Genomic DNA, 25,510 nt, shown 5'->3' on the forward strand with positions numbered 1-25,510 from the left:
ATTTTGACAAATATTCGGGCCTTCCTTCAATGGTTGGTCTTGACTGAACTGAAAGTTCCGTCTACCTGTTCGATCAAGCGGGTAATTGAACAATTTAAGGGTGGAAAGGAGAATTTGTTATCTTTGGGAGGCAAAGAAATTTTGTTGAAAGCCTTTATATACAATCCATCATTGTTTATGGTGTGTATGTTTTTACGATCCCCAAACAACTTTTTTTTACCAGCAAACCGTAGGGGACACCCCCACACAGTAATTTTATTACATGTTAAAAAACAAACAAAACAAGTCTCCAAGACCATAATAATTACTAATAAGGTTGAAAGAATCAACCCATCAAGAAAGAAAGAAAAGAAGACAACTAGAGGATTAATCTAGCGACATTGTCCAAGCTTTTAAGCAGTCTGCTTTGGATTTTTTAAGATGGTGGCATGTAGAATGAAGATCTCCCAAGAATTTGACTCTCCAGTAAGCAAAACTTGACCTTTTACCCTCAAATATGAAACCATTCCTTTCTTTCCAGATATTCCATGTTGCATGTATGGTTATCTCTATGAAATTTGGGCCCTGGAAATCTTGCTTCTTAGTCATGAAAATATCACTCGTGGAGCTACCAGATTGCCACTATAACATAAATAAATTCCAATGTTTTCTAGCAAAAGGACAATCAAGAAAATGATGATCTTTGTCCTATACGCAAGATAACCTGCACATCACACGGTCTGGTCCAGTATCAAAATGCCAATGCCTTATGATCATCATGTCTCGAATATTCCCTTCCGTCGAAGACGAGGGGGGGGGGGGGGGGGGGTTTCCGCGGCAGTGCTCCATGGGAGGTGATGTGGCGCTGGTGGAGGAAGCCGGGCGGCACGGCTACTTGGCCGGGGCCTGATGCCCTTCGTCGGTAGCCATGGTGGAGTGGGTGGAGCGGTGGCGGCCTCCGCCCCCGGCGGCAGTTGGGCGGTGGTACGCATGATCCGCGCCGCCGTCTTCTTCCCTGGTAATCCGGCAGGAGGGACTGGCGGTGTGGGGGCTGCTGGTCTTACTTTGTTTTGGTGGTAGTCCTCCGGTTTCTCGCAATCGAAGATGAAGATCTCCCGGTGGTCAGTTTGCTTTGATCTGGCTGGAGAGATGAGTTCCGGAAAGCACCGCCGGCGAATGGAACAGTGCATCTTTTGCATGGAGTTTGCTGGATCAGGTTGTATTCGGTCGCGCGCACCCATGTTTTTATTCCGACCATTTGGTTCCAGAGGGAGCGGCGCGAAGCTCTATTCTGTGTTGACAGCAGATGACTTTTTGGTCCATGATGAAATCAGAACAAGGAATATCATGAAGGCCAGATTGGTGGACTGACTAGAGGAGGTTCGAGTCTCCGTGATGTTGAGGGACTTGCTTGGCGTTCCGGGCTCTACAGCAGTGGTATGCAAGTGGGGGAGCAGCACAGGTGAAGTTCAGAGTCTTAACTTTCAGGGTGAAAACCCAAGGTCTGGCTTTACTAGTTGTGTCTAGCAATGACCTTGTTGAAGGCATTGTTTTGAGTGGGGACTATCTTCAGGATGAAAACCTAAGATCTTTGGTCGGGCGATGACGGCGCTGGTGCACTGTTCCTTTCTTGGAGGCGTCGCTTTTGGAGAGTCCATTTCAGGTGTTGTCACGGTGGTGGTTGTATTGTTGTTGCTATAGCGGGAATTTTATTTCTTATGTTTCTTTATTTTTTTAGTTGTATGCATCCGTACTACCACTAGAGTGGGGTGTTGTTGTAGAAGCTGGGTGTAATTGGTATCTTTTGATATTAATATATTCCCTTTATCGAAAAAATGTCTCGAATATGGAACCTATCCATTAAGAAAAAAGAATATGGTGTTAAAATTCTGAAGCAAGGCAACAATGCTCCACTGATTTTGTATCAGAGTGTGTAAACTGAATCTGGAGTTGAAACTCTTTTATAGAAATAAGAAGTTGACTACTTTTTGTTGGGTTGCTTGTGGCCTCAGAGAGTTTGCTCCGGCGGTAAAAAGGACGTACCCAGTGCTGAGAGCTCCCGCACTGTGAGGGATCTGGAGAAGGTATTAGTGGCAAACCTTATCCTCACGAAGTGCAATATGAGAAGACCGCGACTCAAACCTGGGACCTCTCGCATAGTATAATAGCAGATCGATCTCGGGAAGCACATGATGAACGTGCAGCGTGTCTGGAAGATACCACACGTAGCTGGTTAGTGGTTAGCTCTATCGTCCTTTCACTCTTTCCAAAACATCAGGTGATGTTTTTTCCTCCTTTTTCATCACGGGTGCATGGGCGCATGGCTGTCACATGGCAACAACGTTATGTTGCTCAAAAGATCTATCGTTCCAGGAAACGTGTGAATTGCTCCCGTAGCATGGCAAGCAGGTGACCCTGCCAGTCGCTCGAGTCTTGAAGAATCTGATTCATATTCAGACTTTTTGAAGATGCCATATTCAGGCTCCGAATGCAAAGACAAGTTCAATGGCAACTTACTTATTTTTCTGCTGATTCAGAACGGTCACAAACGCTACACTGAGGTATGCAGTATTGCAGTTGGAGATCTCTACAAAAGACTTGTACCCCCTCCAGCTTTACAACAAAATGTCTCCACATTATTGCACCAGTTAAAAGGGCGCATCAAAATATACATCTGGGGGAGCTTCAGGAGACCCGGGCGACTCGCCTGCCTGTGTGGCCTCACAAGAGGGTTCCTCGCGAAGAGGAGAAGCACTCATGCGTCACCAAACATCCACCGGCGTGCTCCTGCTCCAGGAAGTAGGGACGTCAAGAGAGATGCATTCCTTGTGTCAGCCACTTCATCCAAGTTTCACTTCATAGCACTTCCTGCACAGAAGACACTTTCCTGCACAGAAGACGTGCGTATGTTGCTGTAAAATAACAGGGAGTGCAGAAGTGGTGATAGAGCGCAGACATGTTCCGGATAAATGGGAGACTCACCGTTGGATTTATCATCTGCGAAACTACCAGCGACGTGCTCAAAATAATCTCGCCTTGCGTCTGCGTTGAAAAAAAAAGACAAAACGTAGGTTAACGACACATAGCTAAAAGTAAACTACAGACATGGCTTGTAGAAGTCTGTGTGAAATACTTACCATGCTTCATACTTAAAGAAGGATCTTCCTTCTCTGTGTAGCCAACTACCTTTGCAGGATTTCCAACCGCCATGCTTTTGAACATAAGAAAAGTGTCAAGACACTGAATCAACATATAGCACGTAACAATCATGCCGTAGGACGCGTCATGACCGAAGTGATAACTTAACATGCAACAAACATGGAGGCAAATGCTAAGAAATTAAAAATGGACTTCTTAGGATAAGTCATTAGGATATGGTAAGGCATACTTAATTACAAAATTTAAGCTTCCATACGTACATATAAAAGAAATGCACATATTCTTTATACTTTAACATACCACTAATGAACTTATTAACTGCCAGAAAATTATAGATCTGTGTCAGGCCGACCAGGTTACAAGGAAATATGTTCAAAATGAGAAAGGAATAAAATTACCAAGTGGTTCATAAGAGCATGATTCCACCAGCATTTCAGTTAGAGTGTTTTCAAATTGAACTTACTAATGAACATAATTAGGCTTCGATGTCAAGCTAGTGGGTGTACGAAATGTGTCCATCTGGCAGCTCAGTTAGTAAGAAAATATACAGTATCCTAGACTGAACAACAGTTTTCAGATCATGCATTCTTTTTGTTTGTTCTCTTTCCAAGGAAATAGCATCTCAAATACGAAAAAAATATCATATGTTCATTGCAAGGTAGAAACCAAATTTGGCATTGCAGCATCATTATTTAAGAACATAAATTAACAGTCTAACTTCTAACCTGTGGGGAGGTACATCCTTTAAAACAAGGGAACCAGCTGCAATCATGGCCCCTTCGCCTACGCTTATGTTGCCGAGGATGGTAGCACCAGCTCCAAGAAGCGCTCCCTGACCGATCTTGGGGTGCCTATCCCCATGTTCCTTGCCAGTACCTCCAAGCGTAACACCCTGTATCAAAGGCCTGTTAAGGTGGTGAACTTCCATTCTTGCTATGGCTTTCCCTAATGAACAATTAGGAATCTTCTACTTTTTACCAAAAACAAAAACTAGCATAGGAACACACATATAGGGTAGCAATGTCATACTTATGGTATATAATCATGTCAGAAGCTATTAGAATATTGAACGAAAACATGCAGTTAAGAAAGCACAAAACAAGCACCCTTTTACGTTGTCCTACCTTTATTTCTATTATCTGGTACAGCAAAAATTGACATGTTCCTCGATCCTATAAAATATTCAACTAATGCGAAAAGGATGATTTACAGTTGCAAAAAATAAAAAAATAATAACAAAAAGAACAAAAAAGGGTATGTGCTAATGTGCATAGATATTTAGATACTTCGTTATCTGAATCAGATCATCCATTCGTTTATTATTAAAAAAAATGAAATAAATATTCAACTACTAAGGAAACTTTGAAACTATATCAACCAAGATATTGGAACAGAGCTAACAGTCAAGCAAGAAGGAAAAGAAGTTAAATTGTGGGCAGAATTACAAAAAATTGTATCGAAAAGCAGCGCTTTATATCAAACTTAGAAGACAAAAACTGGGTTATGCACTGCACCTGCATTAATGAAACCCAATTGCCAATAACTGCAGTTTCACCAATGACTAGACCTGTTCCATGATCCAACAATATCCCCTCCCCAATTTTGGCAGCTGCAGATTTAGCAATAAAGAATGTTTAGAGAACAAACCTAAGTACCAAATCATACCAAAATATAACAAAACAAACGAAATTATGATGAAAAAATCACTTCTCAAAAGTCAAAAAACAAACAACGTTTTTTTACTTTTTGAGCAATTCAGACCCCGCACCCTAAGCATCAGCTCAACATGAGGATGTTTATAAGAACTTCATATACAAACTCATGAATAATACAATTACAGCCTCATATGTAAGGAAAACATGGGAAATGCTTTTATGCTCTCACAAAAGGTGAAAACCACAATTTAAGGGTCTAATTTGCAGCCAAAAGTTAATCCGCAACAACAAAACATGGGTAATAATTTTATGCTCTCACAAAAGGTGAAAAACACAATTTAACGGTCTAATTTGCAACTACCAGTTTAATCCGCAACAAAAAAAAACACTTATAATTAGTAGTTGTGTAATTAAGTTTGGGAGAGAGCACTGTGTATCTACAGAACTGTTTCTGGTGACTATGAATCTACACAAAGACCAAACCTTTGTACAAATTAAGATGTTTGCTAGAATTAACTTAACATACATCTTTCCAGGCAGGAAAGCAACCAATCTATATGCACCCACTAGTAAACGCAACAAAACATATATCAGAAAAGGTAATAAGATAGGCCAAACATCATATGGGTGCATGCAAAACTCGTGTTAAACAGATTAGCAGGACATGCAAGACTTGATTTTGAACAGATATTATGACTCATCATGATATACCTGGGTGTATATCCACTGCAAAAACCTGAAAGCAATGCGATAGCGTATGTTACTCCACAGAGAAGGTATGCTTACACGAAAAAATCTGCATCTGAAGAATGAAGGTTCACCTCACTAATACGACTTTGCAGTGCCAACGCCAAAACCTTACGCCCTTGATTCCATAACACGTGAGCTATCCTATACGACTGCAAGGAATGGTAACCCTGAAGCAATTTGCAAGCAACATGAGTCTTGTTGCCTTTTCCAGAAATGAATGATAGGGTAACAAGAATTCATGGTCAGTCTGTAGAAGTATTAGATAATGTAGGACAGTAGGAGTACTGCCAAAACTGGAGTAAAGCTATTGTAAGTAAAAAACAACTGAGTTCTCACAACCTAGATCATATGGCAACTGGTACTAAAATAGCACGCACATACCTTTAGGTATAATAGGGCCCAGCTATATTGTGCACATGAAGGATCTCTGCCTTTGAAGGCCTAAATTTGGACAGAGACCATTAATGGAATGATACAGAACAAATTAACATGCACACATAGAACATGATACCCCAACAAGACAGTGCACTCACCTGTGCATCGAGGCGAATGGAACGGCGTATATCTACGTTGTTCATCATGACATCATTAAAGATGTCAATTAGCTGAGTAGCAAGCAATGTTGGGTCTTCAAGCCTGTTTGCAAGGACGAAGCTCAACGCTCGCTCCAGACAGTCATGAGATAATACGCTCGCATATAAGAAGCTACTTAAAATAGGCTCCTTCTCTGCCTGTCAAATGTGAATACTGCTTGTCAGACATCAACGAAAACTAGGAGTAACGTGATATGAAGCTTAGCAATAATAAGGCGGTAACAGTACAAAAGTCAACAGTCCTAAGCAAAGCACATGCACAAAGCTCAGATGTTGGATGTAAATCATGTTTAAGGTTGGTTGGGCATAAATGTTTCAGATCCTGAGTATTTTCGGTGTTCAGATTCTTTTACACGACAATCAGATTTCAGAATCATGACATGTGAGTTGCCTGAAGAGTTTTTTTTCACTCAGAGGTCACAACACACAAACGAACTCAAGGCAATCAGATTTCAGCATCTTGACATGTGAGTTGCTTGAAGAGTTTTTTTTTTCCCTCAGAGGTCACAACACACAAACGAACTGAGGCTTTTAACTTACATCACGTAGTATCACTTAATTGGTCTGGCTAAACTGAACTATCCACTAGTATACGACAATCAGGCGCCTTTATGACACAATCAGATTTCAGCATCATCAGATGCGAGTTGCATGAAATGTTTTCCATTTCCAGAGTAGCCCCGGGAAATCACAGCAATTGCCCTGAGGCTTGTAGCTCACATCACATAGTCCCAATTGATTGAACTTTCGCGTCCATAAATAACTCTGGCTAAACTGAACTATCTACAGTAGTAGTATTACTACACAATATCTATTTCAGGAGAACATTAACTATACTTGCTTAAACAATAAAAAAAAAATCAAGAGCAATGGCAAATTGTAAAATCCCCCAATGGATCCTGTTGTGGAACTGAAAATTTTAGTCTCAGTCACTGGACGGGAAGCGGACATATTTGCTACCGAGAATTCAGTGGATACTGCTGCTGGACTGAAAAACTTGGCTCTTCACGAAGTCAGCAGACATATTATGTGCTAATCAAAATCCAACGCTGGTAAAAGCTAGCTGAAAAAGGCGTGATTATATAAAAAAAAAAAACTACTAACTGAAAAGCACAGAAAGAAACTCTAGCTGCCGGCTGGAACCGAAATTCAGACGACTGAACCCGAACAAAAAACGCAACTTTTCACGCTCCAACCCCAAAAATTCGCCACCGGCTGCGTTGCGGCAAAAGGGACAGACGAAACGATCGAATCCAATCGGGCGGCGGCACGGTGCTCACCTCGGACTTGGCCTCGGACTTGACGGCCTCCCATATGGGGTCCCCGGCGGCGGAGTCGGGCAGGCCGCGCGCGCGCGAGCTCCCCATGACGTAGATGGGGAACATGGTCTCGAGCCGCCGGCGCGCCCCAGCGCAGGAGCCGCACCAGCACTCGGCCCGCCCGTTGCCGTTCCCCCTGGCGTCGCCGCCGTGGCCCTGCACCTTCTCGACCACCAGGCACCCGCACGACCCCATCGACCCGGAGGACCGAGCGCCGCCGAAGGTTCCGCCGCCGTCACGGGCGTCCGGCGCCGGCGCGGCGAGTGGTGGGGCGGGCGCGCGGGGAGGTCGAGCGAGCGCGGAAAGGGAGGAATAAAAGGGAAAAAAGAGCGGTTGGGAGCGAAGGAGAGGTGGGCGACGGCGTCGGTCTTTGGGATGCGTGCCCGGGCGGTGTGGCGCGGCGCGGCGGGGCGGCTTGGAAGCTTGCGCTTTTGGTGTCGCTGGCTGCCGTGGCCTCTCTCTGGGCTCTGGCTCCACGGGATTTTTGCGGCGCGCAGGCAGGAGGAGGATCAGACTTTGGATCGCGCCTCTCTCGGCATTGGGCACCTGCTGCCTCTTTTGTAACGGGTGGATTGGATGGAGAGTTGGGTGGGTGGAGGGGGTCCGGGACGTGTTTCATTCCATAGTTTTTGCCTTGCCAAATTTTGGCAACCTTTCCAAAATATTTGCTAAAGATTTCTTCATGGGGTTAGCCAAAAATGGCAGGGTTTGTGAAGGAAAGGTGAGAGGAGTTGGCAAGATTTCATAGGCAACTAAAGTTTTGGCATCCAACTAAGAAAATACCAAATACAAAATAAGCTGCCAAATTTTGGTGAGGCAAAATTGGGCACCAAGCAAACATACATGATGAATGCGGCGCACATATGGCCGTCCGTGTGGAGGGCCACCCATATATGTGAAAATGGACCAATTAGTTAGACCTTTAAAAACTCAACACAAATTGAGCCAGTTTTGAAAAAGTAACAATGTGGCTCTATTGCATGACACCCGCCCCGGCAACATAATTGTTACATTATTGCTTACGTGATGTTATGGGAAGGGCGCCATGATCCATTTATACCACGGCGCCCTATCCTACCAAGGGCGCCATGCAGAACTGTGAAATTCTGCTTCGTACCAAGGTTTCAGTTTGTGAATAAAAACTAAAACCGATTCATTTTGTGTTGAAGCTGCCGAAAGAGTCAAATTGCTTTATTTTCACCTCCGATGGGACGTGGCCATGTGGGTGCGGGCAAAGGTGGGTTCCGGTTGCTGGGTGCGAGCGCTTGGCGAGACGCGGCGCACCGGTCGAAGGATGCGGGGTGGTGATTGATTATGTCCCGACCAGGCGGCCAGTGTGGTTGTGCGTCGGTATTTTTAGCCTGACACCAGCAGTGCAGAGGTTCTGCTTCATTCCACTCACACTCAAGTTTCCGAACTGAACTATTTTCGAATTTTAGATTTATCTATCCTCCTCAGAATCGTCAAATATTATGATGTTTAACTTTGCGTAGAACCGTCAGAGCCGCTCATGGTTCTTTATTTTTTTCGAAAGTACGCGTATCTTATCTTTATATAAGACAGAAATTTAATTACAAAAAGACTACAACTTGTTACGAGCAATGAGCGTAGATCGAACTCTACTCCGGGCACACCCAAAGACAGCCGAGCCTATCCTAAGAAGAACACCCAAGCCATGTCTCTCTCCACGCTGGTCACCTCCGAAAAACAACTACTCCAACAAAACTCTTCTTGTCGACGCACCATCAAAGGAGAAGATGGTGGGATTTGGTCGGTCCAAAGAAAGGCGTCATCTTGGACTCACTGGCGACGACATACAAAGCGCCCTAGACGATCCACCTTGGATAGCGACAAACACAGGAGGAGCGCAACAAGATGCGACGTGACGTGTCTCCAAACGCAACGCTCCCAATGGAGGGACGACATCGAGATGCCGCCATTGCGCCGATTCTACTTGAACCTAGGATTTCGCTCAGAGACATCGCCAAGCCAAAGCGGGAGTGGGGAAGTGTCGACTCACCTCAACGTAGCCTCCAAGGAGGAGAACGACGCCCGCGAGCGCCGTTGTCGTTGGCACCGACAATGCGTTTTAGACTTTCGTCTGTATAGACGCACACTGCCCACACTACCCGCTAGATTGGGGGCAGTCCATCTTGTCGCCCACACGACCGTCACCACAACACCTAGCCAACGAAGCCACAACCTCGCAGTCCACCAACACCAAGCATGGCGAGATGACGCACATCTCTTCTTCCTTCAACCTTGACGGGAGGGACACAGCCTCTAGACCACCATCTGCACGCACCAGGATGCCCAACATGCTCCATCACGCCAGTCCAGGACGACGACCATACACTTGGCCCCTGAAACCTAGATCGGGCCCTCGCGCCTCGACGTTGGAGAAGGTGGAGATCCCTCCGACGGTGATCCTGGCGGAGTTTTCCCCTCCAAATCTTCTCTGCATCAGCCTCCGTTTTCGTGTTTCTGTGTTTGTGTGGCGCTTTCCTCCCGAGAACTCTTCGAGATCATATATAAAGTCATTTTTAGGGAAAAATAAGTCGGTTCGCGAAAAAATCAGGGCAAACAGGCGATCAACGACTGAAAGAAGGGGGGGTGGCGCGGCCTCTCTTCCTGGCCGCGTCACATGGCCTCTTTTGGCCCTTAGGCCTATCGAGGCGAGCTTCTAGGACCCATGCTGCTTCTCCCGATGAAAAAGTGACGCTCCAAAAATCCCAGGTCAATTTAAATCTGTATAGGTCTCTGAAAGTGAAAAATACACAAAACATGGTTTTCCTGTTCTGCAACGTTAGAACCCAAATAAAGGGGATCATTGGTAAACCCTCATAAATGAATGTAAAACATGGTATTATCATCATATATGTTGCAAATATGTGGGAATTTAATATGATAAAGGAGAAAGTTCATGTATGCATTTTACATGCATCACTAGGATAAACCCTCTCACCAGGCATGACCTTCCAGAATACATAATTGTTGTTCAGTTTGACGAAACAGTCAGGTCCGTACGGTCATACCAGCGGTCGGTAGACATCATGTAGTCATGCAGTAATTTGGGCGCCATTTATTCATACGAACTCTGATTGTGGTGTTCTTGGGATCATTGGATTTGTATGGACGAGGCTAAACCACCATGGTATTGGATCTTTGTTATATTCTGATGAAAAAATTGACGCATTTCCATCCTTGAAATGGCTAAATTTTGTTGTCTATAACTCAAAAACTGCTCCATATTGCTTTCCTTTGGCTCTTTTCCTCGTGCCTTGTTCATAGATGTTTAGAGATCCTACACACACATTGAAGACAAGGGAAAGTGATAAAATTCTTCTAAAACTACTAGTTGTGCAAATCTCTCATGAACAACAATCATAACTTATAATCATACATTTAGGACTTAGTTAGAGCTAGCTAGAGCATGTATTGAGATAAAAAATTATATGTTTAAACTTGTCACTTTTTGAACTCACAGACAACATAGCTGTTTTCAACACAAGTATCAAGACATCCCCATAAAAAATCCACCCTTTCCCTTCACCAAAAGCATCCCCAAATTACTCTAGTTAAACCCTAGCTAACCTTACTATAGCACAACTACAAACTAACTATATGCAACCGAAGAGGAGAGGGTCCAGGACAATACCTTCGTCTACGACACGCCGTCTTGATCGTCGCATCCAGGAAAATCGATCGCCCACCGCCATTGTTGTCGCGAGAGAAGGAAGTCCAAGGGATGCAGGGTCGTGGAGAAGACGAGGTGGACTTGCGGGCCTCTCTCGCGAAGTAGACGATGTGGAATTGCGGGGTATATCGGCCCATACTTTTGCACCCTAGCACGTCCACCAAACGAGGTGAATCCCGGCCACCCTTTGCCACATCGACAATCCTCTTTTGGCTAGCGTTGCAGGGTTTAGTATGGACCAGGATTGGCAAATTCAGGATATAAACAACAGGGATTCGAAGTTTGGGTTCAAATCGTCGAACCAGTACTGGTTCAAGTTTTAAGTATACGTTTTTTCTCCAAAAAACTATAACAAGGACAATTTGATGCATGTTGTCACCATCATTATATATGTGGCGACCCGCATCGTTTCAAAAGATAAAGTAAAAAAAATGGGCATGTGGTGGTACATCACTTATGATGGATGCGACACATACACAATCAACTTCTGTTGATCAGCGGCGCCACTTACTTTGGACGGCACTGTTTTGGAGCAGCATCTCTATCTTTGCAAGAGCCATTGGGGCAATATGCGTCTAGGTGCAGCGAACCAAGTGTCGAGCAACACAAAGCACATACCGCAATAATTTTCCACGCCACAGCAGAAAGTACAATCTCGTTTAAATAATGCACTACACGGTTTAGGCCGAGAGATGTGCATCGTGTGCAACTGTGCAAGTGTGCAATCACGTGGAAGTTCTGTGATCCGAATGGACCTTTTGCAAACTCTAGACCAGTTTTCGGCCCTCTCAAAACTTTTAAATTTCTATGGTTCTTTTTTATAACACCACGATGGATGGCTGAACCGAAACACATTGCATGCCAGTTGGGTTAGCTAGACTGAAATACCTTAGCCGTTTTTTTTGTGTGCCTAAAACAACTAGATTACGCCATTTACGTAGGCTGGTTTGCAAAGATCTTGGACCCCTAAGAATGTTTTTGGACCCTCTAGGTAAGAAAACAGATAGGTTATGCCATTTGATATGGCTAGATTTAAACGACTTAGTCGTTTTTAGCACATATTAAGCAAATTTGCCAAGTTGCCAATCAAAATGGCATGACATCCATTTCGGTTGAGCCATCCTGCATCGCGTGACCCAGTAAAGACCATAACAGGGGAGGTCCCGAAGAACCTAGAGCTTCATTTCAGTCAAAGCGGTGGAGGTGCAAATTACAGAAAGGGTTGAAATAAAACTGAAAATTACAAACTGACCCTTACAATTTGCACAAAGGATCCTAAGAAAGAAACAGGAAAAGCAATACAGTCCAACTCCTTCTCCACCACAGCAGAGCTCGCTGTAGTCAACCTGCATGCCGCCCGGGGACAAGACCACTTGGGGCATGGAGGTGGGAGCCAACTACGGCGCAACTAGAGAACCTCCGCCGGAGGTTGATTGAGACCTGAAAGTGATGGCCGTATGCCATCGCTCGAGGTTGGAGGGGCCGCCTTTCAGCCATGTAGAACGGCGACAGTGGCGCCGTAGGAAACCTTCAGTTGAAGACCTGGAAGTGACGGGCGTGCGCCATCATTTGAGGTTGGAGGGGCCACCTTTCGGCCATGTAGAACGGCGACAGTGGCGTCGTAGGGAACCTCCGGTGAGAAGCTACGCCGCTCCCCTGATGTAGATCCAGTGGGCAGCCGACCAAGAGCCGCGCCCCCTCCCCAATCACGCCACCATGACGGATCGGGGAGAAAAGCTTGCAGCTCCGGTCTTGACCACCAGATCCCGCCGAATCAGCCTTCTTTATGGAGATCTCCACGCTCTTCCACCTCCGCAACACCGGCTCCGACCACCGGAGCACCTTGAAGCAGTGGAAGAAGATGGTGCAACGCCAGATCTGACTGAGAAGATCCACCGTCTCCCTTCCGGCATAGACGCCAAACGCAATATAGGACCAAACTCTAGACCTACCACTACAACTATGTACTCCGGCGCCTGCTTCTTCCCTACTCCGGCCGGCTATTCCGGTGGAGAGGACATCGGAGCGGCCCGACGAGAGAGAAAGGCCTCTCAACTACTGTAGCGGAGCGAGAGAAGGGGAGGGGGGAAATGAGAGCAGTCCCATAGAAATATTAAAGTTCCAGAAATGACCAAAAGTGATCTACAGTTTAAAAAGGGTAGGACAAATAACTCATCATCGGGTGACTAGGCTAAGTTGTACTAGACACGATGATGCTTATCTCCTCTGCGCTGCGTACTAGAAAATTATTCATCTCGTCATCGTCCTACGTGGAGTACACGGCGAGCCACCTGGCCCGCCACGAGTCCCTCGGAACCGCGAATATCCGCACGCACACGCAGCTCGGGCCCACCCATCCGCGGCAACGGACGGCCATCCGTCGCCGCCGTGGCCCACCGTCTATTTCGTCCCCTTCCAAAACCCCACCCTACCTACCTACTCCCATTCCCTCCCGCCGCCGCAATTCCGGCGCTTCGCCGCAGCGAGAGGCCACTCCGGAGAGCGAGCCCCCAACCGTCGACCGACGGACTGCCGGAATGTCGACGATGCTCGCGGCGGCGCGGCTAGACTTCGCGCCCTTCCTCCTCTCCCCGTCGCCCTCGCCGCCGTCCACCACCCTCCGCGTCCGGCCCTCGGCCTCCGCGGCGGCGGCGAGGACCAGGCTTCTCGCCCCGCGGGCAGCGGCGGCGGCGGCGACGGCGGTCTCCCCGAAACCGGCGGCGGTGGCGCCGCTCTCCGCCGACCGCACGGCCGTCCGCCTCGGGATCGCCAGCAAGGGCCGCATGTCCGACCTCACCCGAGACCTCCTCAAGGTAATCTCATGCATCCCCACATACTCCCCTCCGCCTTCTCTGGAATTGAATTATCTCATGTTTTTGCTGGTTCTGCTGTAGAGTTGCCAGTTGACCGTCATTCAGTCCAACCCGCGGCAGTACATTGCCGACATCCCGCAGGTGCGTTTCCCAACCACCCCTTCTTCTCTTCACTCACATGTACTTACTGCACCTAGGCTGGATAAGGAGCAGTTGCCGTGATTAGGGACTGAATCACCAGGTCCCTAGGTCCTGATGGGTTCAGTGATACCACATCATCAGAGGTTTAAAGCACCCTAGTAGGGCATGCCCTGGATGTGTTATTATTGCTCGTATATGCAGCACTCGTTTCATCATGCTTAAGCACCTATGCACCAGCAATGCTCTCCAATGGTATTTTAAAATAGTTAAGAGGAGCATCACCAGCATATTGTGTATGTCGACATGTGATACAGCAAAATACCCATTCCATGTCTTCATGGAGCCAGGTTTGAAGTTTGTTCGGAACAACATTGCCCCAAACATCTAATTTCTCGGGTAATGGGCGTTTATCTGCACCATGGACATGTAGAGAACACTGATAAATCACGATAGCAAAAATAAGAACATGGAACCTGTATCTTCAAATCTGTTAGAGTTTCTGAATATTTCAGGATGAGGTGTTACCCATGTTGTGTTATTTGACCTATTTGTGGTTGTACCTCCCATTAGCTGCCTACTAATCCTGTTATGTCATGTAGCAGCCAGCTATAGGTTGTATGCATAAACTTTCATCCCCAGAAATAGAGTTATACTCGTCGCGGAACTGTGAAATCTGCCTATATCTATTTAATCTACTGGAATGTATAATACTATGCGGTTTCCTGTTTGAAGAAGTACTGTGGAAACAAATGGAGTAATAAATGGCTACGTTAAAGTTGTAATACACTTCTTTATGCAGATGCCAAACTTGGAGGTTTGGCTTCAGAGGCCCACGGATATTGTTCGTAAACTGTGTTCAGGGGATCTTGATCTTGGCATTGTGGGTTATGACATAATCAGTGAAATTGGGCAGGTAAGTATCTGAGGGATAATGTTAAGTTCTTCGACCCAGTTTGTGCGTACCTTTAGTTTCCTATGATCTATGCTGGTATGTATTTAAGATTTTCTGTTACAGGGCAATGATGATTTAGTTATTATTCATGATGCTCTTGACTTTGGACACTGTCGCTTGTCCCTTGCGGTATGGTATTGTGACAGTGCATTTACCAGTATTAGTTTCACCATAGCTTAAGTGAAGCTCGTATCTGAACTAGTTAAATTGTGTTGTGTGACCAGGTACCCAAGGAAGGTATTTTTCAAAACATAAATACTCTAGAGGAGTTGGTAAATATGCCTCAGTGGACAGAAGAAAGACCAATGCGGGTCGTTACAGGATTTGGATATGTATGGTCATGAATAAACGTAAATTTGTTCAGATCCGCTCCCCCTTCGTCAACACTGCTTTTTTGATCATTTTGCTTATGGATTTGGCTGCAGGTAGGTGCTAAATTTTTGAAAGAAAAAGGTTTCAAGCATGTCTCGTTTCTATCTGGCGATGGTGCTCTTGAGTCATATCCTGCTGTGAGTTTGCTCTCTTCTTTTTGTTCACTTTTCTTATTTAATTTCCATCTGTCCTTGTGATTTCCCTCTCCTCTCTTCGTATTTCATGTATTTATTCAAATTTGGATTGCAAGATGGTGTGGGTTGTCCATTTCTGTCCACTTATTCTCTTTATATGTTAATAAAGAGAAATCAAGAGCTAACATTTAAACATAGTTGTCACTTGCATAATAGGATATTATACATAAGGCTGTATTTTTCCATTTTCCATTTGTATTAATTATGATAGTAGTTTTACAAGAAGCTGTATGAGTATACTGTATATGACCGGATGTAAATTACCATGATGTGAGATCTGATTCTTCACATGGCATGAACACTGGAGTTGTCCTTGCCACTCTGGTATATTGACATATTGTCTCGAGTATTGATTTTCTAATTTGTGAGTTAAGACAGGACACTATCTATTGAGATTCTCCTAAGAGTAATGCACACTAATTCATTTTTTTCCATTCAGATGGGCATGGCTGATGTTATTGTGGATCTTGTGAGTAGCGGAACAACTTTGCGCGAGAATAATTTGAAGGAAATTGAGGGTGGAGTAATTTTGGAAAGCCAGGTAAGCTCTCACACACATGCATTGGCTCGCAAAGTTCCAACGGTTCCATTTGTTTAAAGTGAAAAGTTGTGCTCATTTTATTATTTCTCCTACACTACACAGGCCGCACTTGTAGCAAGTAGGAAATCTTTGAACAGACGTGAAGGTGCATTGGAGATTTCACATGAGATGCTTGAAAGACTAGAGGCTCACCTCACAGCGTCTGGCAAGATAATGGTAAATCGTTACACAGTTTTTGCTACATTATGCTGGATTAATTGCTTAACTTAGTTTACCTTTTATATTATACAAGGTAACAGCAAATATGAGGGGAAACAGTGCAGAAGAAGTGGCAGAGAGAGTTCTCAAACAACCGTCATTATGTGGATTACAGGTATCATTGCTAAAAAAATTTGGAGAACATTTGTGCGGGTAGATGCTAGAATTTTTATTTCTATATTTAAATTGTGTTTTATTTATTATGCTCATATAGTCTAGTATCCATAACTGAATTTATAACAAAAAAATTGGAGAACATTTGTGCGGGTAGATTCTAGAATTTTTATTTCTATATTTAAATTGCATTTTATTTATTATGCTCATACAGTCTAGTATCCATAACTGAAAATAGAATTGTATTGGTTATAGATTTGTAGCACTTTCTAGTATCTTACATCTTATTAATCTGCATGATTATAGTCTGTGCCCACTAAGCTTTCTTCAGTTAATCCCCTACCCAGGTGGATTAGAGTGGACTGGAGTGGATTTGGGGGGAATTTGACTTACATGGGATTTTATCCACCTCAATCTATGTCAATCCCCTTCTAATCCTCCCAAACCAAACAAGCCTAAAAAAGCGACGCAGATGTTTCCCCTTTCTGTTTGACCAGGGAATATCTAGCCATTTAAAGTGAAAGTGGATGTGTAACATCTATCATTTCTTTTGCGGTCTGTAATTTTTATCATTATAATCTGTTAACGCTGCGACATCTCCAACATCCTTTGACCGAGCCAAATTCTAATTGTAGTCTTTGGTTACTTGAAATTGAACTGAGCATGCATTGCAAACTTGTACTAAAAGCATTCCTCTTGATTGCTAATCCATAATTTTAAATATGGATTATTATCTTTTGAACTCAAGCTTATGATTTCATTTACTCCATCTTGATGTGAACAGGGCCCAACTATAAGTCCAGTGTATTGCAGTCTTGATGGCAATGTTGCTGTTGACTACTATGCTATTAATATAGTAGTTCCACAAAAGTCACTATACAAGTCTATTCAGCAACTGAGATCCGTAAGCTCTTTACCTCTTGCTTTTCTATGGAAACTTTTTAATGTGGCAACTATTTATTCGTAGGACAACAATTTAATGTTGTGTTTGAGCCTTTTGAGGCAGACAGTTATTCTCAGCTAAGTATATTACTTATGTAACTAGCAAACTGGGTTTGCAATGGTGCACACTAAGAGTAAGTAGTTAAACCTTAAGCTCCATTCAGCAGTTACAAGTGTGCAACTGTTACCTGTTTCAGTAACAATGCAGATACTTTTGGTGGTTTCTTGCTGCAATCAGCACCTTGTTTTCAAGTCCCAGTGGTAACCAATTGATTACTACCAGGAACCGTAAATCCTGGTGGGCACTGGGAGAATATGTCCTAATGCGTAATTTAAAATTTGTATTCGACTGGTGAACAGCACATCTGAACCAGAATCACTTAGGAAGTGGTCTGAATCAACATTTGTGTTTTAATTTTATTAATCAAACTGCCTGGGACATGTCCATTGGAGAACTGCAGGCCATGGTCTGCAATTTTCTGAAACCAGATTTGAATCCTTGGACAGTAGAACTACATGATGTCAGACCTAATATAGGACTTGTTTTTAGAAAACATATGGTATTGGTACTTAATATAGACTATGCTTCTTTATATAATGGTACATCTAATACTTTTACATGTTTCATGAACTTGAAACTGCAGATTGGTGGTAGCGGAGTCCTGGTGTCAAAACTGACCTACATATTTAATGAGGAAACTCCTAGGTGGCGCCAACTTCTTTCGGAGCTGGGAATGTGACTTGGTGCAAGGTTGGCCATGCTCTCTTTGACAGTGGACTGTCTCCGTTAGCATCACTTGTATTTGTGCTGGCTGAAGCACCCACATCATATAGAAACCCGAGTTCAGAATATGTATGCAAAGTGAGCTCCAATGTGGAATGTCTGTGGCTGCGTGAGGATTTTTTGGTATGTACCGTCGCATATTGTGCTCAGCTAGTGTATAATCTAGACAGGCATTAGTTCGATTATCCCTTTTTATGTACCAGTTGATAGATTTGGGGTCCGGGTTGTTGGTTCTATGCTTTGTATGCTGAATCTTACCTTTTGTTGGTGCTGCCCTGAATAATTGGGCCATCTGAAATGAATAACCCCTTTGGGGTGGGTCTCAGTGGCAAGTCTATCCGATTCCGTTTTTTCTGTATATCTCTTCTATGTCACGTTTGAGAATTGATTCACCATAACCCTGCTGGATAATGGTTCTGTATCTCATCCATGTCATATCTGGGACTTCCATAACCAGTGCCTCTTCTCATAATTCTCGTCATTTTACTCATCTCAATAAACTTGAAAAAGTTCATTGTAAACCTGGGTTTGTCTGAACAATAGGTATTTTTTAGATGACAGCTTAATTTCCGTTTCTAAACGGGCCTGGATTTTTGGGCAGCTATCATGTAGAACGCTCAAACAGACCGGACAGAATACGTCCATAAACTTTCTCATTGACTGATGGGGCATTTTGTCAAGCGGACAATCATGGTGGCTGGGGTTTCATCGCACGAGACAACCAGAGTACAGTTAGAGGAGCGGGTACGGGCCATCTAAAAGCTGTTGTTTCTGCAGCTCAGGCTGAGTCTGTGGCCTGCATGGAGGCATTACACACAGCGTCAGATTGGGGCATTCAGAATGTAATCGTGGAGACTGATTCCTCTATCCTGGTGCAGGCCATCGAGACATCGGACTACGATCTTGCCCCGGAAGGAGTTATCTATCGTGACATTTGAGTGTTTATCCGTCTAAATTTTAATTTAGTCAAGGTTGAGTTTCACCCCCGTGGTTGTAATAAAGTTTTTCACGTTCTTGCAGCGATGGGTGCAAATCAGGCTGATTCCAGGCAGTTTTTTTTTTTCGAAATGGGGTTGATCCCCGGCCTCTGCATCGGTTGATGCACACAACCTTTTATTAATCAAAGGAAAATTCAAGATTTACAAATCAACGATCACAAAGGGTCGATACAAAAAATTCAAGGCTGATTCTAGGCAGGTGTGGCTGGATGATGTGCCAAACTCTGTATTAGCGCTTGTGGTAGGCGATGTTGCCGAGCCTATTTCATAATGGAATCAAGGTGTTCCATCTCAAAAAAAAAAAAAAAAAAAAATTCAGGAGACCATAAACTGCCGCTAACATGAGAGGGCGACCCACAATACAGGTGCACATATACACATGTCGAGCAACGATGTGGAACCTTATACCCACACGGACACACTCACACCTGATGTTACATAGACATCACTGTTAAGCTTCATGCACTAGCCACTTGAACCAAAAGTCTGAACTGATGGAAAAAGCTAGTCAATCTACTTATACACTTCAACAAAAAGTTAGAAATTCTGAACCAATTACCAGGTGAGCTGGTGCACATTTCATACCAGCAGGAAATCGTGGGTCGACGCTCGTGGAGCACCACCAAGAGTGCACTTCACATGTGCTGCAATCCCTGCTTGCCAATTCTGCTGCTCTAGTGTACGGTTTATGGTTTTGACCGCCGGTGTCCTCTGGAGACATCGGGGGTGACGAGAGAGGAGAATCTGCCCCCCTCCCCCCCCCCCCCGAGAGAGTGACGCAAGCGGTCTCGACGAGGAGACTCCTACGTGGCGTAAACTTCTTTCAGAGCTCGGAATGCGACTTGGTGCAAGATCGGCCATGATTTCTTTGACTTTGGGCTGTCTCAGTTAGCATCACTTGTATTTGTGCTGTCTGAAGTGTCTACTTCATATATAGCAGTCGCCCCAGTTCGAAAAATGTATGCAAAATGAGCTCCCATATGGAATGGAATTTTTGATATCTTACTGTCGTGTATTGCGCTCAGCTAATGTATTCTCTAGACAGACATTGGCTATTTGGCTGGATCATCCTTTTTATGTACTGTAGTACCAGTTCGTCACCCAAGGTACTCCCTGGACAGACATTGGTTGGATTATCCTTTATATGTACCAGTTGATAGAGTTGGGCACGGTTGGGTGTATGCCGCATCTTAGCTTTTGTTGGTGCCGCCCTGAATAATTGGGCTACCTGAAATAAACAACCCCTTTGGGGTTCGTCTCCGTGGCAAGTCTATTCGATTCCCTTCCGAAATAGCTTGTCCAATCCATGTTTTTTAAATTGCAGTCTTCTTTCTTCTGAGTATTGATTCAGCATGATCCTGTCGGAGAATGGTTCAAATTATCTTCCGCGTCACCTCCGGGACTTCTAGAACTACTCTCCTCAAAATTTGTGCCATTTTGCTCCTCTCTTTGAACTTGAAAGAATTCCAAGTAAACCAGGGTTTGTTTAAACATGAAAGTATTGTGTAGAAAGCAGTTAAATTTTGAAAACTGCAAGACATGTAGCCCTTTATTTGCAAAAATTTGTAAATCATAGTTTTATGTTTCAAACAAATCTATTAAAAAAAATCCTGGATGTAGACAATGATGAAATCTACAAACGTGTAAAATCTCAATGTGAAATTCTTTGTATTGTAGATTACACAAAAATAACAAAATCTGACAGGGTTTATAGTTTTGAAATATGTACCATTCACTATTCTCAGATCCACCCATTTGTCATTTTAGTGTAGCCTAAAAATTATTAAGAATTTCCCACTAAGATTTTCCATGTTTGTAGATTCCATCATCTAGGATTTTTTTCAGAATTTTTTTAAAACTTAAAAACATAATTTCTGAATTTTTGAAAATAAAGAGCTACATGTAGTTCAGCCTCCATTTGTCCACTCTCGTTAAATTTCCGTTTCTAAATGGGGCCTAAGTTTTGTGGGCAGCTATCGTCTCAAAGTCAAACGCTCAAAGAGACCAGACAGAATGGCGTCCATAAACTTGGCGATCGCTTTCAGATTCGGGAGATGATAAACCTTGCTGTTGCTGACATTCGAAGGCGACCAACACCAACACATGCAGATTTAATAAGCAACGATGTTTATTATAGCACACCGCACACACAATCTTGTATAGATTTTGTCTTGGTAATTTGTACACCGTGAGGAACCTTATACTCACACGGTCACACCTGATGGCACGTACATAAACATCACACAAGTTAGAAATTCTGAACCAAATACGAGCTGAGCTGGTGCACATTTTATACCAGCAGCTCAGCTTATTCACTGTCGTGAAGCGCAGACAGGGGTCATGGCTACGAACTACACGGTGAAGTCGATCGATCATGGCGGCGACAAACCTTCAGGTTGCAGCAGCAGCGTCACAACTGGCGCCTCGGGCGAACCCTGACCTCGAGTGGCACGGCCATCTCGCACGACAGGCGGAGCACCTCCGACAGGTCGACGCCGGCAGCGGCGCCCGCCGGCATCCAGTCGAACTCGTGCAGCAGCGTGGCCATCCAGGCGGTCACGGTGGTCATGGCCAGGGACTTGCTCGGGCAGCTCCGCCTGCCGGACCCGAACGGCACGAGCCGCCCGTCGGCCCCGAGCACGGACACGTCCGGGGCCTCGCCGCCGGCGAGGAACCGCTCGGGACGGAACTCGAGCGGCGCGTCCCAGACTTCGGGGTCGCGGCTCATGGCCCACTGGTTCACCATGGCGGTGGTGCCGGCGGGGACGAGGTGGCCGTCGACGTACGTGTCCGAGATGGCCCTGTGGCGCCACGAGAGCAGCGGGCCCGGCGGGTGCACACGGAGAGCCTCCTTGATTAGAGCTTGCAGGTAGGGCAGGGATGGCACGGCGGACTCGGTGACGTGGCTGTCACGGCCGACGACGTTGTCGAGCTCGCGGTGCACTTTGGCCTGGACGTCGCGGTGGAGGACGATGCGCGCCATGGTCCACTCCATCAGCACTGCCATGGCGTCTGTTCCTCTGAATACCATCTCCTGACAAAATAACGACCAAATCTGTTTATTTATTTCGCTCGTGTAGTGTGACACTATGCCGTAACTACTAGCCATCCACTTATCTGATTCTTTGTGCATAAAGAGAACAAAAGGAAAGAGACAAAGTTCGCGGATTTTAATTTTGCACGAATGCTAGTAGCTTTTTGAAAAGGTTTTTGGTATTTTACTTAGATTACGATCACAACAAAAGTAGTAGGCATGATCTGCATACACTCAAAATGGAACCAATGACATCAGGCTAATTTATTTACGTTTGATTTGGTGAATCCGTTGTGATGCTCTACAAGTCTAGATATGGTATTGGTACGTACCCAGAGCACGGCGGCGATGTCGGCGTCGGCGAGCCCCTCGCTCTCCTGCAGGGAAAGCAATATGTCAACGAAGTCACGCGCCTCTACCCCGGCGATCGCCTTGGCACGGTGCTCCCGGATGATGCCGTGCACGAAGCGGTTCACACGCGGCATTAGCTCGGCGCACCGCGCTCCGATGCCCTGCGGGTCGACGGCGGCGAGCCCCGGGAAGTAGTCGCACCAGTTCTCCTTGCCCAGGAGCTCGTACCCTTCGTGCACCATCTCCAGCAGCTCCTCCACCTCCCCCTTCTTCTCCCCGGCGGACGACGCCGTCGACGACACGTCGTACTCCTTGCCGAACACGAACCGCATGATGTAGTAGAGCGACGCGCGCCGGAGGACGTCGCGCACCTGCACGACGCCTCCCTCGCTGGCGCCACCGCGTAGGGCCGCGACCACGTCATCCCCGACGCGCGCGCGGTAGGGCGCGAAGGCGTCGACCTGCCTCGGGCCGAACAGGTGGCCGGCGGCGACGCGACGGAGCGCGCGCCAGTAGGGGCCGTGCTCGGCGAAGCCGATGGAGCGGTGGAACATGAGGCCGTAGGCGGCGTGGTTGAGCGGGCGGGCGGCGAAGGCCGGGTTGTCGAGGATCTCCTTGGCCACGTCCGGGTGGGACGCGACGATGGCGCGGACAGGGCCGAGCGACAGCGCCATGAGCCTCTTGGCCCCGGGCCGGCGCGCCGCCTCGGCGGCCAGAGAGCGGTGAGCTAGCCCGGACATGAGACCGAGGCTGCCTACGACGGGAAGCCCTTTCGGGCCCGGGATCGGCACACGTCCGGACACGCTCTGGCCCCTTTTCCTCCAGTACCTACCCCATGCAGGGCCGCCCGGGTGTGCCCAGTAGAGCAGGGCAGCGGCTGCCCACGCGAGGAACGCGAAGACGGCGAGGTAGGCGAAGCTACTGGCTATGGCAGCTAGTGTGGTGGTGCTGCCGTCGTGTTGGCCACCGGAGATGGCCGGGATCAAGGTTAGGGGCAGCACCCACCAGCTCTCGACCGAGTTCTCCATTTTCTTGGGACTTGCTGTGCTGTGGTGCTCTGAGGGAAGCCGCTGCACAAGAGGCGGTATTTATAGGAGCTTGACGGCGCTAAAGTTTCGCGCGGTCCTTGCAATTTGCAAAGATGATTCAATCATTGGCACATCAAAGATTTGAAAAATTGACCAGTGGACCGGCCTCTGTCTTTTCCGCCGGACCGTTGTACTTGTTCAGTAACTTTAGACCCACTGCCAGGGCTGCAAGTTACTCCGTCGGTCCCAACTCCTTAGGGCATGTACAACAGTTTAGACGTGTACTGTCTGTAGTATCCACCCACATCATCTATAGACAGCGTTATTTACATCTTCCGCAGCGGACTCCCTTTTTCGGCTGTCTGTAAGAGTCTAACTGCCTCTGAATTAGGAACGCGTGGTTGGATGCAGCAGGGTGCACGATCCCATGATAGTCGACGGATGCCATACAACGGGAAAACAGCTGTCTGTAAGCAGCGATTTTGATGGTAATAGATCGTCGGTATAATTGCAGACGGACTCACCCGTTTTGCCTGTTCTATTAATTAAGAAGAAAGTGCCCAGTTAATTTGCAGAAAATCGGGCAAAAACCATATAACTAGACACCACAGACTCATGTCCACTCTCGACACAAGGACAGGCCCACTCAAACACACATCGATGAAACGACGGACGGGCACACTCGCCGAGACCAGCCGACCTCCCACCCAAGCTAGTGAGAAAATACGCCGTGTCCAAAATCGATGAAACCAAATTATTTAACGTCAAACACATGGCAGAGTCCAAAATGAACTGAATATCATGAATGGTTCAAATGAAGGAGAAGCACGACTAGGATGTGTCGTGGAGTAGCCAATGATCCTCAGCAAGATCATCTTGCAGTTGAGTATGAATCTCTCGATTCTCGATGTTTCGATGCCCTGCGGGGAATCTTTGTATCTTATTTGCATCATGTTTTGGCCCCACATGATCTGCATTGGAGATGTACCAAAGTTCTCTTCTACCATGATGTGCTCTTCTTCAATGATCATGTTATGCAAGATGATGCAACATGTCATTATTTGCAATAGCACCTTTGGTTTCCAATACTTAGCAGGGCTATGAAAAAAGGCAAATCACTTTTGAAGCACACCAAAAGCTCTCTCCACGCCCTTCCTTGTCGACTCTTGCATCATGACGAAGTGACATCTCTTGTGCCTTGAGGACTTGTGATTGTCTTCACAAACATGGCCCATGGAGGATACATGTCATATGAAAGATAGTAACCTACCGTGCACTGACACTAGCACCCATTAATGACATAGTTGCAAGGAGGATCATCTCCAGCAACAAGCTCATCGGGTGGTGGTGGTGGTGGGGGAAGGGGGGGGGGGGGCGCTGAGAGGACGAAGGTTCAACTCCAACCTAGTTGGTCGGTTGGGATTTCGCCAGTCTCCTTCGATTCCGGCGTCGCCTAGCTCTGCTGCGTCCAAACTATGCCATCTCCATCCGCTCCATTTTGCAACAAATCGAGCTCGCCGCGGCTCCGCATTACACCAAATAAGAGAAATCGACGCAGCGATGGCACCAGAGCTATGGGTCGATTCCGGTGATGGCAGGTGAATCTAAGTGGGACGAGATGGCCGTAGAGGCTGCGAGGTGTCAGTGGAGGTTATTGGTAGTCAGCGGAGGCGTTGCCAGTGGTGTAGCAGTTTGGTCTGAGGAAAACACCGAGGCAGGTTGGAGAGCCAAACTTTTATACCGCGCGTGTATTTAGAGGACCAAGCGGCCGAGAAGTAAAGGCTTTACTCCTCTAAGCTGTATAAGGGTTCGGCTAGGTCCATTTTATAGGAGTAA

The 25,510-nt window shown here is 46.0% G+C and overlaps 3 protein-coding genes across 3 annotated transcripts; 1 reads left to right on the plus strand and 2 right to left on the minus strand.

Moving 5' to 3' along the window:
- Window positions 1-2,478: 2,478 nt before the first annotated feature.
- LOC124694561 (probable serine acetyltransferase 2) lies at window positions 2,479-7,650 on the minus strand. Its single transcript, XM_047227532.1, has 10 exons — window positions 7,417-7,650; window positions 6,077-6,274; window positions 5,925-5,984; window positions 5,615-5,710; window positions 5,505-5,529; window positions 4,653-4,747; window positions 3,864-4,030; window positions 3,117-3,190; window positions 2,962-3,021; window positions 2,479-2,866 (listed from the first exon to the last, which is right to left on the minus strand). Exons 1-10 carry the CDS (start codon window positions 7,648-7,650, stop codon window positions 2,820-2,822), a joined length of 1,056 nt encoding a protein of 351 aa, XP_047083488.1. The 3' UTR covers window positions 2,479-2,819.
- A 6,024-nt stretch (window positions 7,651-13,674) lies between these two features.
- On the plus strand, window positions 13,675-18,600 carry LOC124701349 (ATP phosphoribosyltransferase, chloroplastic-like). Its single transcript, XM_047233408.1, has 11 exons — window positions 13,675-13,965; window positions 14,047-14,106; window positions 14,906-15,019; window positions 15,122-15,187; window positions 15,283-15,390; window positions 15,484-15,567; window positions 16,064-16,165; window positions 16,268-16,381; window positions 16,458-16,538; window positions 17,322-17,441; window positions 18,124-18,600. The coding sequence occupies exons 1-11, from the start codon at window positions 13,690-13,692 to the stop codon at window positions 18,217-18,219; spliced, it is 1,221 nt and encodes a 406-aa protein (XP_047089364.1). The 5' UTR covers window positions 13,675-13,689; the 3' UTR covers window positions 18,220-18,600.
- Window positions 18,601-21,430: 2,830 nt separating this feature from the next.
- Window positions 21,431-23,674, minus strand: LOC124695321 (cytochrome P450 78A9-like). The gene is made up of 2 exons (XM_047228178.1): window positions 22,628-23,674; window positions 21,431-22,295 (listed from the first exon to the last, which is right to left on the minus strand). Exons 1-2 carry the CDS (start codon window positions 23,672-23,674, stop codon window positions 21,672-21,674), a joined length of 1,671 nt encoding a protein of 556 aa, XP_047084134.1. The 3' UTR covers window positions 21,431-21,671.
- Between the last annotated feature and the right edge of the window lie 1,836 nt (window positions 23,675-25,510).

Source organism: Lolium rigidum, chromosome 3, assembly GCF_022539505.1.
Source record: "Lolium rigidum isolate FL_2022 chromosome 3, APGP_CSIRO_Lrig_0.1, whole genome shotgun sequence".
In the NCBI taxonomy this organism is placed as follows: Eukaryota; Viridiplantae; Streptophyta; class Magnoliopsida; order Poales; family Poaceae; genus Lolium; species Lolium rigidum.

Bases quoted from the DNA above. Each gene is read 5' to 3' on its own strand.
- LOC124694561 (XM_047227532.1), bottom strand. From the start codon at position 7,650: ATGGGGTCGTGCGGGTGCCTGGTGGTCGAGAAGGTGCAGGGCCACGGC. The intron at 4,748-5,504 runs GTATATCATGAT...CTAAATCTGCAG, and splicing joins TGCAGTGGATATACACCCAG to CTGCCAAAATTGGGGAGGGG. The intron at 4,031-4,652 runs GTGCAGTGCATA...CCTTTGATACAG, and splicing joins ATTGGGTTTCATTAATGCAG to GGTGTTACGCTTGGAGGTAC.
- LOC124701349 (XM_047233408.1), top strand. From the start codon at position 13,690: ATGTCGACGATGCTCGCGGCGGCGCGGCTAGACTTCGCGCCCTTCCTC. The intron at 16,382-16,457 runs GTAAATCGTTAC...ATATTATACAAG, and splicing joins CAGCGTCTGGCAAGATAATG to GTAACAGCAAATATGAGGGG. The intron at 16,539-17,321 runs GTATCATTGCTA...TGATGTGAACAG, and splicing joins CGTCATTATGTGGATTACAG to GGCCCAACTATAAGTCCAGT.
- LOC124695321 (XM_047228178.1), bottom strand. From the start codon at position 23,674: ATGGAGAACTCGGTCGAGAGCTGGTGGGTGCTGCCCCTAACCTTGATC. The intron at 22,296-22,627 runs GTACGTACCAAT...TTATTTTGTCAG, and splicing joins ACATCGCCGCCGTGCTCTGG to GAGATGGTATTCAGAGGAAC.